Raw genomic sequence first — 19,705 nt, 5'->3', positions numbered from 1 at the left:
CAGACGCTGCTGGGAACTTTGCAAAACTTTCCCGGAGCCAGGCTGGCCGCAGATTCGAGGGAAAACCTCGGCCGCGCTCCACTCCCTCCGAATCCAAGTCTGCGGAGCCCCGGAGGGCTCCCAACTTCCTCCCCAAAACCAGACGGGGGTGGAGGGGAGGGCGGCGGGCACGCTGAGGCCCGACCAGGCTTGGGAATGGCGGGCAGAGATGTCGGGGGCTTGGACACCCCGCGCCCGCCGTCCGTTCCGCAGTGCCGGGATTGCACCTGTAGGCGGCCTCCGAGCCCCTCTCTGGGTCTCGGGAGTGGGCCTGGTTAGGGCCGTCTCACCGCCGCCTCCCGCCGCAGAACTTGGCTTCTCTGCAGTGGCTGTGGAAACTGATGCCATTTCCCACCTCGATGTGATCCTTGCAATTAGCAGCGACACTCCTGGTCATAATCAAGGTCAAAGGAAACCCGCGGGCCTCTGCCAGCCCCCCTCCCAGCGCCTTTGCTGCTGGTTTAAGGAGAGCTCTTTTTAAGAAACACACCCAATGAGGCACGGACAGAGTTTTAGCCCTTATATTGAGTATGTCCTGCAGAAAAGCGTGATTATTTAGAGGCCACTCTGGGGCTCTAGCCCGCCTAGGCTGTAGAGGATATGAGCTGCGCTGGGTCAAAGGAAAATAATTTCCAACGTGCTGAGTTAGGAGAGGATAAAAGGGCAGGTGTTTGTAGTAATCTACTTACTGCATTTGACGAGAAGCTAAAATCAGTGCCAGATATTCTGGGGGATAAATACAGCTAACTGATCTCTTTACACTGGTTCAAAGCCACCGAGGATGGCTTAGGAATCCTGGCATTTGAACAGCTCATAAAACGCCCCTGAGAAAGGTACTTTCTTAATAAAAATATGCCCCATCTTGATCAGGCGTGAGAAAATCCGTACTTGTGGAGGGACATAGCCAAGAACAGAAGTTTACAACTGGTCATGTTAGCTGGTTTAGGCAGCAGCCACCGTGCTCTTACTGGAGCCTTGTGCCCCCTTCCCAGAATATCCAAAATGCAAGACATCCAGTAGTCAACAGTAATCCTGCTGACTTTTCTAGCAAAAATTTGTATAAACACCAGCGCCCCACAAACTTTTTGTTCCCGGGTCTCCCAGTTAGGGTGCTAGGTAGTGGTGCTGAAAAAAAAAAAAATCCCTAAAAGCTGATGAGGCCTTAAAATGTAAACTCCTTGAAGTTGCCCATGTTGAAACCCACTTTATTCTATATCCTGTGCCCCACACATTCCCAGGAAGGAGGCTCTGGAGTTCCATCTTAAACTTTCTGTGGAGCCACCTGATTTGACCCAGGAAGGGAGGTGCCTCTGTGTAGCACTCTGGGCTGCATGTGAGTCAGGGTCAACTCTGGTCCACAGGTGAATATAGCCCATTTGATGAACAGGAGAGAGAATAGATTTCTGACAGGCTTAATCAGGTGGTTTAACCCACTAATAAAATTATCATGTTCTCATAGCTGAGGCCACCCCTTTCTGAGACTAAGAACCCACTTTCAGAGAAGATGACTGTGGGCTACAGGGGATTCTTTTGAAAATTTTCAGTTGGGGCTCTTCCAATGAGTTGGGACTCCCCCAAAAAGCCAGTTACCTTAGGGCAGCAGGCATGGAGTGGAAGCTCTGTCCACCACTTCCTCAGCTGCCGCCCTGGGTGAGGGGGAACTGTGGCTGAGAACTCAAACCTGGAGATTCCCTCAACTAAGCCATTAGCTGCCTTTGAGCCTCACCTTCCAGCTGTAAGCAATTGTCCCAGAAAAATGTTCCTTTGAAAAATGCCACTTAGGCACCACACATACACCTCAAAGTAAAGGAGTGGCTCCTCGCCAGTTGTTGTCTGGCCCATCCCACATGCTCCAATCATAACTATCCTTGGATAACTTTCTCCTCTTAAAAAAAAAAAAGCCTACATTCTTTTTATCCGCAAAACTTGCCTTGCCTCCACTGAGTCATCAACAAACAGCAGTCTTGAACCCCCAAATGGTTTAAGAAGAGACATTCAAGCCACCTTGACTGTATTTAAAAATCAATCAACTGAAATCCTTGGTTAATCAAGACCATGATAAAAAGATAAAAATCAGCTAATCGATAGTGATTGAGAGCTACTGTTGCACGTGGTAACACAGATAATAATAATAATAATAATAATAATAATAATAATAAATACATGGCATGAAATAAGCCAGATGCAAACAGTATAGCTTACATGGATTGGTTTACATGAAGTTGTACGACAGGCAAAACAAGTCTATGGCAAAAAACAAATCACAAGAATGATTTTGCAGAAGACAGAGGTTGCCAAGGATGTGCTCAAAGTTTTTCTGAGGGTGGGGTAATGCTCTCAGTCTCCATGGGGGATTTGGATACACAGGTGTATGCATTTGTCAAAATTCGTTAATAAGTATATTTAAGATTGTGTATTTCATTATATGTTCAAATGAGAAAAGGATTGTATATAAATATTCCCCCACAGTCACTTAAATGAATACAGAAGCATTTATGGCAAAAGGTGATGCCTGCAACTTCAATTTGCATAAAAAATTATAGCCATTGGAGAGCATAGTGAGGTGGATAAACTATGCTAAAACAACAGGAAAGTGTTGATGGAAAAATCTAGGCAGTATACTTGTGCTCATCACAAAATTCTTTAAATTTCTCTTTACTTGAAAAGGTTCACTATAAAATATTGAAAATATTTATATGCTGGGCACTGTGCAGGGCGCCAAGAGTACAGTGACAGCACACGTTGGTGAGCACTACAGAGCACAGAGTATATTTGTAAGGACTGATGCCAGTGTCAGTTACAGTCATGAAGAAAAAGAATGTTTCTTTTTCCTTACTGTTTTTTTCTCATTCTTTTATTCATTCCAATAAAGAAGAAAGGTCCAAATTACAGAGAAAGGACATGTACAATAGCCTTAAAACATTCACTCCCTCCTTGTTTGAGCACAGCAGAGAATGCAAATTCACATGTCATACTCATGTTCATGATCTCTTATCGCACCCCCACCAGAACCAAAGGGTACGTCTGTGTCGGGCAAGTTGACCTCTTGTGCTCCCACTACCACCTCAGTGACTTGGTCAGGCCTCCCATGGGAAGCATGGTGTCCGAATGCTCAGCCATCACCGTGAGTTTGTCTCATTCTTCCATATCACAAGAGATTCTGCATGAAAAGAAATCTGTGGGCTATAAATTAGACATTAAAAATCAGGTTAAAATTACAGTTCCCATGGCAACCCCCAGCCATGAGTTTATTTATTGAAGAATTAATTGAATACATCCAGCCATAGTTTTTTTTTCCAAAGCTTTGTTTTACATTCACAAGAAATCCAAATTAATTTTTTGAAAGTAAAACCATGAGTTTCTTTTATTATAAAGGGAAATTATGATGTTTAAATGTAGTAACATCAGATTAAAATTTCCACATATTTTAATTAAAAATTTTTTTCTATGAGCTCATTTTAAACATTGTTTTAGGTTTTGCCTTGAGCTCAGATATAATTTTGCCCACCCTGCACTAATTCTGTCTCACAGTCACTATCAGGGTAATTTCCCCACATGTCTTTAAAAAATCAATCAAAGAAGTCACCAAAAACCCAAGATGCAAAATCCAGGAACTATGGAACTAAAAGCTTCATTTTACTTCTTGCATTAAGAACGAATATTTGCAAATGTTTACAGTTCTATTGGAGTTATGGGGTGGGGAATGTTCCACTTGTAAAGCATACTTTTTTCATATAGTTGAGTATTTTTTGAAAAAGAAAATCCTGGGTATAAGTTGCCATTAAATTGGCATTCTGAAAACAACTGAAAGTGACTCACCTGTGCTTTGTACAGTTCGTGAACAACACCTGAGTGACTTGACCCATAGAAATTCTGGGATAGCAGTTCTTTTTGTTGTTTTGTTTTTTTTTTTAATTCAATTGATCCACTTGTACAGTTGACCGATTTAAATGCAACCAACTATTTTCTGTAATTGTCAAGTGTGACTAAACTCTTACAAGCCTTTTCATCTCCTAAAAGGCAATGGAAATTATACTTCCAGAAACAGGTAGCATTTGGAAAGTACCACAATCCAGTGCAGTCCATGAAGCACCTTTTCATCTTGCTTGACTTGGCTTTTCCAAACCAATGTAAAACCAAACCTGCTTCCAGATTTAAAAAAAGAAAACAAAACAAAACAGTGGTTGGAACTTGAGGAGAGTGAAATATATTTAGTTTTTGAAAAGAATTTCAGAACACATGTTAATGTGCGAATCAAAGAAAAGTGATTCCACCTGTTAAGGGCACGAAACTGACAGGACTTCAAATCACAACTCATGTTTGGGTTAATGGTCCACAATAAATTATAAGACTGTGTCTGTGTTTGACATTTGTGCTCTCAAGCCAGTGGTTTCTTTCCTAATGGCTTTCACCAAGTTAGAAGTTGTGAAGAATGCTGAAAGTGAGTGATCACAATGTTTATGCTTAAGTTTTCATTTGAGAGGATAATTGTTGTTTTTATCATTTTATGTTAAGAGTTTTTGAGGATAGATAAAGAAATGTTAGCTTCCACACAGCATTATCCACATGATACAAATTTCCAGATCTTTAGCGATTACTCAGAATGTTGGATTACTGACATACAGATTTCTATCAGTGCCAGTCAGTCAGAAAGGATTTCAGAGCAATAGCGAAGATTTTCTTTTTATTGTGGAAGTAAAGGTAGGAAACTTAGAAAAACTACGAAGCAGAAAGTTAATTTCTTGATTATGCATCGAAAAGCCAGATAAAAATTAGAAAAATCAGCTACATTATTTCGGAGTGGTTTGGCAGAAATTCATGTGGAAAGGGGCTTGGGGCTTTACAAGACCACACATGTAATATCCCTTAATAGTGCTGTTTGGCCGCTAAGAAGGTAGGGCTCGGTCTGAGGCTGCATTTCTAGAAATATAGGAGCTTGGCAATCAGGGAAAAACCATAGCCCCTATATATCCTGCACTCGCCTTAAAACAGTTGGAAGACTCAGTTCAACTCTGGGTACTATTTTTTAATTGTAGTAAGAGACACATAACATAAAGCTCACCTTATCATTTTTAAGTGTAATACTGTTCAGTACATGCACTCTGTTATGCAACAATCTCTAGAACTTTTTCATCTTGTAAAATTGAAACTAAGCCTATTAAATAACAACTCCCTTTTCTCCTCTCGTTCCTCCTGAGTACTTGGCAGCCAGCGTTCTATTATATGTCCCTGAATTTGACTACTGCAGGTATCTTATGTAAGTGGTTTCATGCTTTGTCTATCTTTTTTGCGACTGCTGACTTATACCTGGCACAGTGACGGCCAGGTTCATCCATGTTGTAGCATGTGTCAAAATTCCCTTCCTTTTTAAGGTTGAATGCCATTGTATATTTATGTCACTTTTTGTTTATTCATTTGTTGATAGATTCTTGAGTTTACCTTTTGGCTATACTGAGAATAAGGCTACTATTAATATAGGTGTGTAATTATCTTTTTGAGACTACTTTTAATTCTTTGGGTATTTATTGGGCACCACTTTTAAGAGTAATATTGACCAACTGGGCTATGTCCAGAAAAGGGCAGGGAAAGTTCTAAAGATTGCACCTTTAAGTGAGCAATTAAGTGATTTGGAGGCTCTATTTGGAGAAGGTCTGTAGAGGCTTAGCTTCTGTCTGCAGCATTGGAAAGACTGACTTGAAATGCTGCAAATGGCAGATAAGGCTCAGTGGATGGGGTTACAAGGGATTTGATTCTGACTCAACTGAAAGACAAATTTTATTTCCTTAACATAACAGGAGATTGTGAGACCCTTTTGGGTAAGGTAGTTGAACAGAGACTGCTGCTCAAGACCATTGTAAGCAGCAAAGGAGAGTGGGAGCTGCCCTGTCCTGGATGGGACAGGGAGCCAGGTGATTTCCTAAGAACGTCAGTGAGTCAACTCTAAATCACAACACAGGTGGTCATCATAACCTTGGTCTTGTTACATTCTGACCCTTGCTCTTCTGAGTGCAGTCTGAGTATAGTGACTTTGGCATCACCTGGAGGCTTGACAGACATTAAAAATCTCAAGCCTGTGTCTCAGACTTTCTGCATTAGGATCTGTAATTTCACAAGATCCCCAGGTGATTTGCATGTACACGAAGATTTGAGAAACCCTGACTTAAATTCATCAAATACAGGGAGAGTCTAGTCCTAGGTAGAAGTTATCAAATGACTTTTACACTGAATAGTCTCAGCTGAGATAATCTGTGACTAGTCATCCTCTAGCTAATTTAATAGCCAACTACAGACCACAGATGAGTAAGTCCAGTTGAAATCAGCCTGATAGGTTCAGATCAGCAGAATCGTCCAGCCAATCCACAGACTTGTGAAAAATAGTTCTTGATTCTTTTAAGAAAAGTTTGGGGCTGGTTTGTTGTGCATTACTACTGTGACAATAGATAACTGATACAACCTCCATGGGTAAAATTTTAGAAATACAAACAGGGCCACTAACTGTTAACTTGCAACCATTCAATGAATGATGATTGCCACTAGTAAACTTTTGTGAGCTACGCGGAACTAGGCTAACCAAACCTAACAGCCTCCACTTGAGAAGAAAGCTGAAATGCAACTTAAAGCAGTGGGTATTTTAATAGAGATAATCTTGCTTCTGCTCCAAATTATCTTAAATGAGTTATTTGTTGGTATCTCTAAAATAATCCTGATGGAGCCTCTGGTAGCTTCCTCTAGTCAACCTACTGACTGGGTTAACCAACACTCTCTATTCTTTAATAAACACTAACTGCTCCCCACAGCAAAGCACTCTGGCAGCTAGTAGACTAAATTACCATGAGCTTGTGCAATTCTGTTCTATAGAGGGTGGAATGTTACACTTTCCAATAGTCAGTTGGGTGGGGTCTCAAACTTGTATGTGCCAGTTGTGCTTGTTTTTGTAATTACATCATTTAAGGCAATATTGCAAAAACTGATAAAATATGAGTGCTAAAGAAAGATATTGCTTCTGTGCAAACTGAATTGAACATAACTTGATGAAAATGAGTAGCTAATATTAAATTCTTGTTGAATGAATGTGAACAAGGCAACTTTAAAAGAACTCGAAAACGTCTGAGAAATATAATAGGATTCTGCACTCAGATTGCTTTCTAAATAATCCAATTAAATGATTGAAAAGTATAAAATATATTACAGATGTGATAGGATGTAATTCTGGCAACTCAAAGAAAACCTTTTTATCTTAGATCAAAAAATGGGCAAATAATATTCTTTTATATGTTTTATGTTAAGCTAGACCACTTTTGCATCATGTTGTATAATTCCATCTTTAATCACTATTTTTGGTTTGGGATTTTTTTTTTTTCCTCCGCTGTGGTACCAGGGATCGAACTCAGGACTTTGCTCTTGCAAGGCAAGTATGGTACCCCTGAGCTAAATCCCTGGCCCTTAATCACTATTTTTTTTTTTTTATACCAGGGATTGAACTGGGACCTTTCACTTGTGAGGCAGGTGATGAAACTACTGAGCTAAATCCCCAGAAATCACTATTCTTTTTTATTAACCAACCAATTACTGGATGATTGCAACTAATTAAAAAAACTTGAGAAGGTTTTACTCTATTAAAGGAGGCTGAACGAGTGGCTAACATATATCTGGAACACTATTACTAGTTTCTGTATGAATTTGTTGTCTGAATCATTTGTATTTTTCTCGCAATATATGTAATAACAAACTAGACATGTTTTAACACATCAATGTGTTTCAATATTAATTTTAAATACCAGTAACTTAGAAGCCAAAGGAATGGCTTAGCATAGTTAGTAAACCTCTCTAAATATTGCTTCTTTCTACCTGACCTTTAAAAAAGGCTGAAATTAGATGGTTTGTCATTATTGATGTATCAGAATCACCAAGAGGGCTTATTAAACTATAGATTGTGAATCCTCACCATAGATCTTTCGTCTAATAAATTGGAGGTAGGATCCTAGAATTTATATTTCTAACAAGTTCCCAGGTGATGCTATTCCAAAGACCAAACTTTCAGTCTTAACCTTATATATCCTGAACGTAGGTCATCTGCCTCTGATAATATGGTCACATGTTGACCAACTATAGGAGCATGGGATGGTCCTGCCCTTCTAGTAATTACCCAAAAGAAAAGAGAATCTAGAATTACAGTAAAAGCAATGAGGTCAGGAGTTCTAGAATCCCCCTTCATACCTTTCATGGCATACCTGATTTATCTTCTTTATAGAGAGTGAAATTCACTCTTTGTGGTGTACTGTTCTGTGAGCCCTGACAAAGACATACAGTCATATAATCACCACCACAATCAAGACGCAAAGTATTTCCATCACCCCTAAATCCTGACATGGAGCTCAACCCCTCCCTCTGTGTCCTATAACTAACTGTCTTTTCTAGAATATTTCAGAAGGAGAACCCAACAGTATGCAGCCTTTTGAGTCTGGATTCCTTAGCATAATACATTTGCAATTCATCCGTCAATAGTCTGATCCCTTTCTTTGTTTGAAGAGTATTACAACTTAGGACGCACCTCAGTTTGTTTGCATACCCCCACACACACACACACTGAGAAACATGTGGGTCGTTTCATTTCTTATTGGTTATGAATAGAGCTGCCAGAAGCACGTGTATACAAGTTCTTGCACAAACGTAATGAAGTGGGATTGCTGGGTCATAAGGAAGTGATGTTTGACTTATAAGAAACTGCCCAGTTGTTTTCCAAAGTTCCTGCACTATTTTGCACTTTGTATTCTTCCTGGCAATGCAGTGAATGAGTAATTCTTTCTGAAATTTCTAAGCAGCATGACCCACACACACTCGCCAGTTCCTCAACTCACACACCGTTGGGTTGGGACACCTTTCACTACAGGGACCTCACTGAGGACCTGCATCAGCAGGAGCCACCTGGGAAAAGGCTGAGGTCAGAGGTCTGGGAAATCCAGAGAGGCTGGGCTCACCTCTCTGGCCCCTCCCGGCCTTTAGACTCTTCTGTTCAGGTCCTTGTGTCTCTGAATCGGAGGAGGTTTTGAGCCCATCTCTCTCCCCAGCAAGTGTGCAATTCTCGGTCACCCACCCTCCCTCCCAGTTTAGGCTTTGTTGTCAGATAATAACTTTCAAAAGAAACCCCTGCCCAAAAAGGAAGCTAAGAAAGGCTCTCAGATCAATCTTCAGCAGATACACGAAGTCACAAAGCTCCTGCAAATCCTTTATTCTCTCCTCCAAGCAGCTGCTGGGGCAGAACCCTGCCCCCAGCTCTGTCCCCAGTGGAAACCTAAAAGCTATTCATATCATTTAATCCTGCAGAAAATCCTCTTCACTCTCTCTCTCATCGAGGTGCAGCCAGCCTAGGTAACCCTGGCCTTAGTTCCTATGTTGGAAAGCAGATGAGAGGTGTTGCATGATTTGACATTCCATTCAAGAAACCAACACCCCTAATCAAGAAGCTGCCACTCGTAGTTATGAGTAACATTCAATTTTCATTTGCTGTGCATTCACTTCTGAAAAGATAACCAAAGAACGGAGGCAAAGTAGAGACAGTTTAGGAGGGGTCAGTCATCTTTGTACTTATATATCATTTCCCTTAAGGATCTATGAGTTTTTTACATTTTATCCTAAACATGGCAAGAGGAAATTCTAAGACTATTTAACCCTACTGCCAATTATAGCAACATACTTTAGCTCTCTCTCCTGTGAGATCTTGTTGAGTTGCTTAATTTTAAGAATATTGGTCATGGGATCCTGTGAACATTAAATCTAGTTTTTTTTTTTAATTCTAGAAATTAGTGATATGCAGCAGTAGCATAATGAGACCTCCTCAAGACCTCCTCAAGTCTTTGCAGGCTGGCAGAAGACTCCCTGTAAGAGTTTCATTGTTCTTACATTTCCAGAAAAACATGCAGTTTCATCTGTACTTCAAAGAATAAATTCCTTCTAGCTTGTTTCAGGATCTAAGGAGTATTTAGAGAATAAATGATCCCAGGTGACTAATTAAGGGTGATTTCCTTATAAGGAAAATTATTATAAGAACCTCATGAAAATCTCAATCCCTTGGTAGGCAGTATTTTTTTAAACTTCTACTAAATATAGGCTGGTCCAAGAAAAATACAAATGTAAAGTATCCTGGTAGGCTTTGTAGTCATTGGGCAGATTAAAAAAATCAGTAGCTGGATTATTAAATGTGTAGTCAACATGTACAACCTTAGCTGCACATTAGAATCACCTGGGGAACTTTGATACCTGAACCCCACCCCAAGAGATGAGGCTTTAATTGGTCTAGGTTGCATCTTGGGCCCTGAGACTATTTAAATCTTCCAAAGGGTAGCCATGGTTGAAATCCACAGCTTTGCATGAACAAACCATGTACAAAACAAGTGAATACATTTATTACACTGCCAGAAGCTTCCTTTCCTCAGAGGACCTAATTGATGGTGCCATGATCTAGGAATGTCAGGCAAGAGGAAGCTTTAGGATGTTTAACCGTACTGGGATCTAGAATGGTACTGAGAGAGAAACTGAAGATCATGCTACATTGCTCCCTATAGGTGGAGAATAATGGGCCTGAATAATGGAGGAAACAGAGCAGGAGAGTCTGTGGAAGAATGTGTTTCTTGTGGACAGTGCTTTATAGGTTAAAGTTACTTTCACATTTGTTTTTCTCTTATAAATATAGAGGGAATAAAGATTAACAATCAGAGAGACCTGGGTGAGAATTGCAGCTCTGCTATTGCTTAGCTTTGCAATCTTGTGCAAGTAACTTAACCTCTCAAAGCCTCTGTTTCTCTATCTACACAATGGAAATAATAGCAATACCTTCCTTATTGGGTGAATGGGAAAATTAAATAATGTATATGAGCTACTTAGCTTCATGAACATGCTAAGCTCTCCATATGGTTTCACTTGCCATGATATTATCATACTATTGTCACTGTGATTGTTGGCAGAGTGTAGAGACCTAACCTCAATCAAGGGCTATCTGAGGAGAAAAAAAATGAATGAAGTATATTTTGGATGAACAAAGTAGAAAATCAAAACATCAAAATTAAAAAAAAAAAAAAAGTCCAGAAACCAGAGCCAAAGGAACTCTTGAAAAAAAACAAGTAGTGATTGCTGGGAATTTAGCTCAGTGGCTCTGCTGCCTGCTTCACAAGCGCAAGGTCGCAAGATCAATTTCCAGTACCAATAAATAAATAAATAGATAGATAGGTAGTGACTGATCCACTTTAGTTCTAAGTAATTTCATTTATTTAGGAAGAAGTTAATTTAACTGGGAGTGCCTATATGTATATTAGTAGTTCAATTAAAAACTTATTGGGGTGATTTTGAGTTGGGATGAAAACAATAATGGAGACTCTTGGATAAAGCATGGATAGTGGTAGAGGGTAGGCCAGGATCAGGGACAGAGCTGAGTCCTGGGCTTGAGTGAATGGTACCTGGGAAGAGGGAGGAGCTGAAGGAGGAGAAGGAGGATCCCTCGTACTGGATGTGTGTTTGAGACTTCACACTTGGTAGTGAGTCATAAGTAATACTGTTGAATGGGAAGCTCAGTGCAGAGACATCAACATAGTCTCAAACTGAGGAGGCTGGTGAAGAGCTTGATTTTATCTGAGGCTCCTGTTCAGTTTTCTGGCCCTGGAACCTGCTCTTCCTTCGAACTGCCACTAGAAAAATGAGAAGGATGACAAGAATCGGCCAGTGTTTCTCCAAAGATCAAAGGCAATGTGTCCTGTTGGTTTTATGGCCTCAGACAGAGGCACAGGTGGTGATTTCCACCCTCCTTCTTATTGCAAGGTCCTGAATATTAACCTCCTGCCCTCTGGAAGTGTCCTTCCAGGTCTGGACCTTCCCTGCGGTATCTCTCCCTCTCAGTTTTTGCTTGTCATATTATATTAAGTATGCATACAAATCACCTTGAGAAGCTTTTGTACATAGTGTCCCTTCCTCAGTGTGACTCACCAAGTATTGGGGATAGGGAGATAATTCACTGGATAACAAGTTTCCAAGTATGCTGCTGCTGCTGCTAGGTTTAGGTCCAAATGTGGAACAGACCTGACCTAGTCTCTCTGCTACTTCCCCAGCTCTGGATCCTTGAGTGTGGACCTTTGCTTATCTCCTAGGGAACAGATTAAGCATTAGTAAATTCTCTAGGGGATGCTAGTTGAAATTCTTGCCTCAGAGGCAGATTCTCAGGAGAACTGTTATCAGTAGGACTCAATAGTTAGTTGTTGTGGAGATGATTTTTGTGGAAAGCATCATGTGTGATGTTAACCACCACTGCTCACCATCTTATCTAAGCACATGAGATATGAGATTTAAGATAAGTGTCAGATGTGTCAGAGAATTTTCTAAGTTTAAAGTGTGCGTGCCATTTTATTTTTCAGTTCTGGGGATCAAATTCAGACCTTTTCAGTGAACTACATCCCCAGTCCTTTTTAAATATATAAAAAAAAATTGAGACAGAGACTCTCTAGATCACTAAATTGTTCAGGCTGGGTTCGAACTTGCAAACCTCTTGCCTCATCTTCCCAAAATGCTGGGATTACATGTTTTTTATTTTGCCCTGGGGGATTTTTGAGGAGGAAGACATCCTCCTCCTAATGATCTTTTTGACATTCTTGTCCACTCTGCTGAGCTCCCTTTGATGTTTGAATCTCAAAACCAAAACATTTTGCAAGGGTTTCTTTTGTTTCTCCTTGATCTACCAGGATGAAGTTTTCCTTTTGCTTTGACTCTAATTCACTCTCTTTCTGGACCTCATAAATGGCATTTATAAAGTATAGATGTCTTTTTTAAGGAGCAATATGTAATCTCAATGTTTGGCCAAAACAAAGTCAGGTTAGCAATAGTCCTATTTTTTTTTCCTGCTTGTGGAGTTTTGGAATTTGGTTACCAAACCAGGTATAAAGTTGTGTTGGTTCTTGCAGACTCAAAGGTTTCCTGATGAATGGCTGAGCTAAGAAATCAGCAGCTTACAGTTTGGTGTAAACAAGTCCATCTTACTTCCTATTTGGGGTGTGTAATTGCTTTGCTGGCCGAGAAGCCTCAGGGTATAGTGGCCTTACCTAACCAGTCTCCCTCTGTGAATCCACCACTGTCCCAAGGCAGCCTAAATTGAGGGAGGCCTGGTGTCCTCACAGAAAAGGGTGCTTCTCCAGCAATAACTGGAGTTAAATTTCATCTCTATCTTTTGAAGCCAGAAACTGTTCATGTGTGACTTTAAAGAAAACTGATTTTTTTTTTCCTAGAGCAAAGCTGAAATTTGAAGGCATTCTATTAAAAACAGACCAATAATTCCCATTCCTTCCTTGTCCTGTCTATTGTTTTCCTAAGTTTGTTTGGATTCCCAGATTGACTCTTCTGGCTCACCTTCCAGAGAGAGGGTCCTGGCCACCACTGTCCTCAAGGTTGACTGTCTCGAAAGGTCCTCAGGGAACACATCCTGTTTCTCTAAGAGGCATGAGGAGGATGTGGGAGAATGTCTCCTGTCTTCCCCATTTGGATGGCCCTTTTATTTCCTCCCTATGTTTTGTCTATAGACAGCTTCAGTCTTCTTAAGAACTGTTCTAGGAAGAAATGTTGGTCCAGAGCCAATGTCACTTATAGACAATAAGTAGTAGACTATGTGGTTGGCATAAGGGACCCAAGACCATATTCAACAAGTAATCCACTGCATTCCTCAGACACATACATCAAACACAATTATCTGTTACTGGTAGTGTTCCTTCAGATGCAGACAGTGGGTGATGCCCCATGTGCCACACACTTCCATGCCAACAGAGGCCTCTGTAATCACAAAACCATGGCACCTTTTCTCCAAGGAGCCCCGATGTGCTCAGCATTCTCCATCCTGCCATTGCCTGTTAATTAGACCTGGGAAACTGGAAGCAAGGTAGCAGGCATTTCCAAGACAAGGGCTAACTTTCTTAGCTAGGCATGGGGGTGCATGACTTGAATCCCAGCACTTTGGAAGGGTGAAGCAGGTAGACTGTGAGTTTGAGACTAACTAGCCCGGGCAACTTAGTGACTTAGCAAGGCTGTCTTAAAAAATGAAAAGGGCTGAAAGTATAGCTCAGTGTGAAGGACCTGGGTTCTGTCCCCAGTAAAACACACACACATGCACACACACACACACAAACACACACACACACACTCTCTCTCTTGCCAGTTAATATCAAGGCTGTTGGTTCTGCACACAAGTAAGCTTGGGCTTACTGAGAAACTTCCTAACTGAGAATTAATGAGAGAGGAAACAATTTTTTCTCCGTCTGAACATGAAAGAGCCACTGCTGATTAGATATATCTAGGAAAGAATCACTTCTCTTAAGCTTTAAACTGAAACCCCTAAAACTTCTTTCCCAGCAAAGTCCAATACAAACGGGCAAGTTGTATTATTTCCAAGTTGCCTTTTCCTTAGGGAAAACTGGTGATGTCTGAGCCTGGCAGACACAGAGCTCTGCGCATCCTGATAAAGATAGGAACTTTAGGCTAGCAAAAAAAAAAAAAAAAAAAAAATTCAAATAAACAGATTTTCAAACAAGCCAGCTTTCCTTTTGGTAGCTGAAAAGGAAACCCCACATCCAGGAGGAATGCAGATCAAAGCAAAGTCTTCAAATGATGCAGAAACACATAAAATAACAAACAAGCCTGGTGGGAAGAGGGAACTGTTTGTAAAAGAATAGCCCTCTTCGTATTACACTGAAATTGAATGCAAGATTGTAGGCAAAGATACATGAGTTGGGAATACAAAGCTATAGTTTCTTTTCCCTTTTTTAGGGCCAAGGGTATACCTTTAATAGGTCACTCTGGAAGCCACTAAAAGCAACAGACAAAAGATCAGTCCTTTGTTGGAAACCTTGCCTAGTTTACCTTTGCAGTTGCCTTCACCTCTCTTTCTTGCTATAAAGTGGAAAGAATAATTAATCCATTTTGGCTGTAAAAGTGGAACCCAAATTACCCAGTCTCTAAGCATTCTATGTCAAAAGCTGAGCCTTTTGTTTTGTTTTGTTTTGTTATTATTCTTGAAAACTAGGTTCTAGTTACAAGTGTTCTCAGCTGAGGTACAAATTTTAAATTGCTGACAGGATGGTGTTTTACTTCAGAGACCATCCTTTTCTGCTTGTTAAAATTTGGGCTAAACTCTCAGATGGATCATAGTTAGCAAGGTACAAAACCAGCCCTATGATATTTTATCCTTGGGAATTAAAGCCCATTTCTATCATATCTGTGTGATAGGTGTTGAGTGGCTACTGAAGACATAGAACAGTATTGGATGTGATTGCTCTCTATTTAAAAATTAAGTTAACAGTCATTGTTAAGTGTCTTATATTTTTTGAGAACCACTGGAATGAGTACTTAGGGGTGTGAGAGTCCTCTTTAAAGATCTTGAGGTGTTAAGTGGGCATTTCATTGCTCTTTCAGCCTGTGTGTTTCCTTCATTTGGAAAGGGGAGCTGACTGTCAGCGTCAGGTAATTTTTAGTAACAAAACAGCATCAGCATTGCTTAGGAGGGTTACCTGGGGCCTGTTCTTCAGAGAAAAATTTGGGGTCACTACATATATTTATCTTGAAATATATTGGCTATTGCCAGATTGTTCTCTCTGGTGGTTACAACAATTAACATTCCTGCCACGGTGGAACCGTTCTCTGTCCTATTGTTTCATATTTTTCCTAATGCTATTAGTGTACTTTAAATGCTTTAAACCAGTTTTTGATAATTGAGAAATGGTGTTTTGTTTCTAGTGGTACTTCCATGATTATGTGTGAAACTGACTGCCTTTACAGAAGTTATTTACTGGATGTTTGGATTTCAGTGAATCACATCTTTTACCTATCTTTTTTATTGTGCATTGTTTGTCTTTTTCTTAAAGATTTATAAGAATGATTTAAATATTCTGGACACAGATTCCTTATCATTCCAATGATAGAAAATATCCTCTTCCAATGGGTGCCTTGACTTTATCATTTTTTTCCCCTCATTGAGTTTATTGGTACATTTTAGGTATACAGTACAGTTACATTCGTTATTGGGATCTTGCACCTTTACATGACAGGTCTTGGTTCTCATTTTTCCCCCTGACTTTATCATTTTTTGTGATTTGCCTTTTTTTTTCTTTTGTAGAAGTGGGTTGCTGAAATTAGGACCTAACTTGTGATCTTCCTACCTTGAACTCCTGCATAGCTGGGATTACATCATGCTACCACATCTGGCTGTGAGTTTCTCACTTATTAATGATGTCTTTTGAAATACAGAAATGTTACATTTCATTGTGGTTTAATGTATTACTCTTTCATTGGTGACGTATATGTTTTGTGTATGTTGTTAGGGAAATCTCTCTTACCCTCAAATCATAAGCATATTCTTCTGTATTGCTGTCATTCTAGAATTCTGCTCTTAGGCTGCCTAGAATGGATTTTTGTCTATGACAGATCAGAGGCAGCAGTTGATAAGCTGCCCTGCCAGCCTTGTTAATACACTGTTTTCTCAGCAATCTACAGTGCCTCTTCTGTTACATGTCACCGTTTCTTGTACCAGTGGGACTGCTTCCAGCACATCTATTGTGTTCTGTAAATCTTTGCTTATCCCTATGCCAATACAATACTGTATTAATCAGTCATTGCACACAGAAGTACTTGGTGGAATGAGTCTCTCCATTTGGCCTCATTCTTCCCTTTTAAATTGGCTTGGCTTTCCTTGGGCCCTCGCTTTGCCATATAGACTTTATAATCTGATTGCCCAAGTTCATGAAAAACTGTAGACATTTTCATAGGAATTACATTTACATTACATTTTAATTTGCAGAGTGATGGTTTTATAATTTAAAATCTTCCCATATGGTATGTGAGCATGGTAGTTTCATTTGCTTATTAGTTATTTGTTAAATCCTTTTATTAAAGGATTGGTCTATAAAATATTTGCATATCTTTTGTTAGATTCCTAGGTTCCTTGTATTTTGTTGCTATCCATTTTTGTTTGCAACTAAACACTCATGTATTCATTTATATCTATTTTCAAATTTAAAATATGCTAGGCATTAGGGGGCTGGGTTTGTTGTTTTTGTCACTGTATTGGTTAGGTTCTCTAGGAAAAGAGAATTGACAGAATATCAGTTATGCAGGAAATTCTTTCTGGCTTGTAGGATGAGAGGTAGGAGACTTCACAATGGCTCACACCTGTGAGCTGGAGCGTCTACTAGCTAGTCAGTCTAAGAAGCTGCAAGCCACAGAGCAAGAGGGATCAAGGATGCAGGACTAGTCCGAGTCAAAGGCCTGGCAGCTCCCTAAAGAACTGTTGGTGTGAATCTGGTTTTGGAGGGTGACAAAACTCGGGTCTGATGTCCACAGACAATGGAAGCGAAAGATGCACCCACGCAAGACAAAATGGAGCTTTTCAGGTCTTTCCCTTTCGTTCCATCCAGGCTGCAAGCTCACGAGTTGGTGCCGTCTCCACTTAGGGTAGGTGTTCCTGCTTCAGTCTGCTGACCTACGTGCCAGTCATCTCTGGAAACACCCCACAGACACACAAGACACACAGGACTCCGGTCAAGTTGACGTATGACAAGTAGCAATCACAGCCACCGTAACAGAAACTCCCCCTAAAATACATTGAAAACTCCAGGTAATAAGATACTTTTGGAGATGAGGAAAGATTGATCACTGGATACAAAGTTATAGTTAGATAAGAACAAGAAGTTTATGGACTGGAGATTTAGTTTAGTGGCACCACACCTGCCTTGCAAGTGCAAGGTCCTGAGTTTGATCCCCGGTGCCAAAACAAACAAAAAAAGTTTAGCTGTTCTATCGCACAGCAGGATTATTATAAATAATAATGATGTGTATTTCAAAAAGCTATTTTTTAAAGTTTTCACCACAAATAAAAGATGAATGTTTGAGGAAATGTATTTAACCCAATTTATATATTGCAAAAGATCAAAACAGCACATGGTACCCCATTAATATTTACAACTTTTATGTTTTTATGCATCCACTAAAATAAAATAAAGTTATATTATACACACACTCACAAAATTTTTAATAGAAGTAAAATGAAAGCTAAAAGGGGATATGTTATGAACTGGACCTTCAGCCATCGTCTGTCTTTGCCAATCCCTAGAACTTCCTTTTTCTTAATATTTGAGATTGATGTCTTCTCTAAATTTTAATTCTAAAGCCTGTCTTGCATGCATTTGATTTTTATGTAGAACAACTGCTTTAATCTCAGCTCATACCCACTCCTGAATCAAGATGAGATTAGAAGATTTTTCACAAGGTAAGCTTACTTTTCCTGCTTATCTTGCCTCTTTGTAGAAAAGGAATAGTCAAATTATCAAGATTCAACCTGTAGACCAGCTTTGGAAGGCTTCTTGGGAGCAAAAGTGCAAACGTTCATCCTGATACTCAAAGCCATCATTGACAGCCACAAACTTCACTCTCGCTGTCCTCAATCCTATGTCACCCACACATGAGCAAGTTTACATGCTTAATTCAATTTAAATGTTTCATCTCTTAACAAAAATGCTGCTCAACTTTGCAACTTACCTCTTACATGAGGCCTTCTCCAGCTGTACCAGTCTTGTGACCTCTACTTGCATCGGTGCTATCAGCACCAATTAACTCCAGCACTGACTGGCACATCACCATAGGAGGCCTGTGGAATCCCATTCTTCCATCTGTGATTTGCTCCCCAGGAAGAGTATGAGATACAAAGACACAAGCTGTATTTTTTACAGCCCTGTGATGGTTAATCTTGACTATCGACTTTATTGAATTGCGAAACACCTAGGAAATTAGTAAAACACCTGTGTAGGTATATTTGGGAGGGAGTTTCCAGAGACTATGGGCATACGGGACAGCAAATTGAGGTGGGGAGACCCACTCTAAATGTGAGCAGCTCCATCCAATAGGGTAACAAAGGCTTATAACAAGGAAAAGGAAGGAGAAAACCCACCACCATGGACTTTTGCTCTCTGGTTCCTGGAGATGATGATGTGAGCACCTACGTTTACCACATGCTCCTACTATGATAATTCTGCCTCAGTAGCAGTCTAAAAGCAATGGAGCCAGCTCCCCTTGGACTGAAACATCTGAGACCATGAACCAGAATAAACCTTGCCTCCTTTAAATTGTTTTTCTTGGGTATTTTGACATGGTGGCTGTGATTGCTACTTGTGATACGTCAACTTGACCGGAGTCCTGTGTGTCCTGTGTGTCTGTGGGGTGTTTACAGAGATGACTGGCACGTAGGTCAGCAGACTGAAGCAGGAACACCTACCCTAAGTGGAGACGGCACCAACCCGTGAGCTTGCAGCCTGGATGGAACGAAAGGGAAAGACCTGAAAAGCTCCATTTTGTCTTGCTTGGGTGCATCTTTCGCTTCCATTGTCTGTGGACATCAGACCCGAGTTTTGTCACCCTCCAAAACCAGATTCACACCAACAGTTCTTTAGGGAGCTGCCAGGCCTTTGACTTGGACTGGTGCTGTATCCCTCAATAGAATGTTAGATGATAGCATTACCAGATAGGGCTGATGGGGAAATACGAAGGTATCTCTGTGTTAGCTTTCCATTGTCGTAACGAAACACCTGAGAATAACAACTTACAGGAGAAGAGGCTCATTTTGGCTCAGTCTATTGCTTTGGTCCCATGGTGAGGC

General features: G+C 40.3%; 1 protein-coding gene across 1 annotated transcript in view; it reads right to left on the bottom strand.

The window, feature by feature from the left end:
* The window catches only part of Jag1 (jagged canonical Notch ligand 1), a 36,625-nt gene extending 36,238 nt beyond the window's left edge, over positions 1-387 (bottom strand). Inside the window, exon 1 of the mRNA XM_010634213.3 lies at positions 6-387. Coding sequence (XP_010632515.1) covers positions 6-387 — 382 coding nt within the window. The remainder of the gene's footprint in view (positions 1-5) is intronic.
* Between the last annotated feature and the right edge of the window lie 19,318 nt (positions 388-19,705).

This window comes from Fukomys damarensis, unplaced genomic scaffold (genome assembly GCF_012274545.1).
Source record: "Fukomys damarensis isolate Sample0158 unplaced genomic scaffold, DMR_v1.0_HiC HiC_scaffold_7, whole genome shotgun sequence".
NCBI classification, from domain to species: Eukaryota; Metazoa; Chordata; class Mammalia; order Rodentia; family Bathyergidae; genus Fukomys; species Fukomys damarensis.
This window is presented reverse-complemented; position numbering and strand designations above follow the sequence as displayed.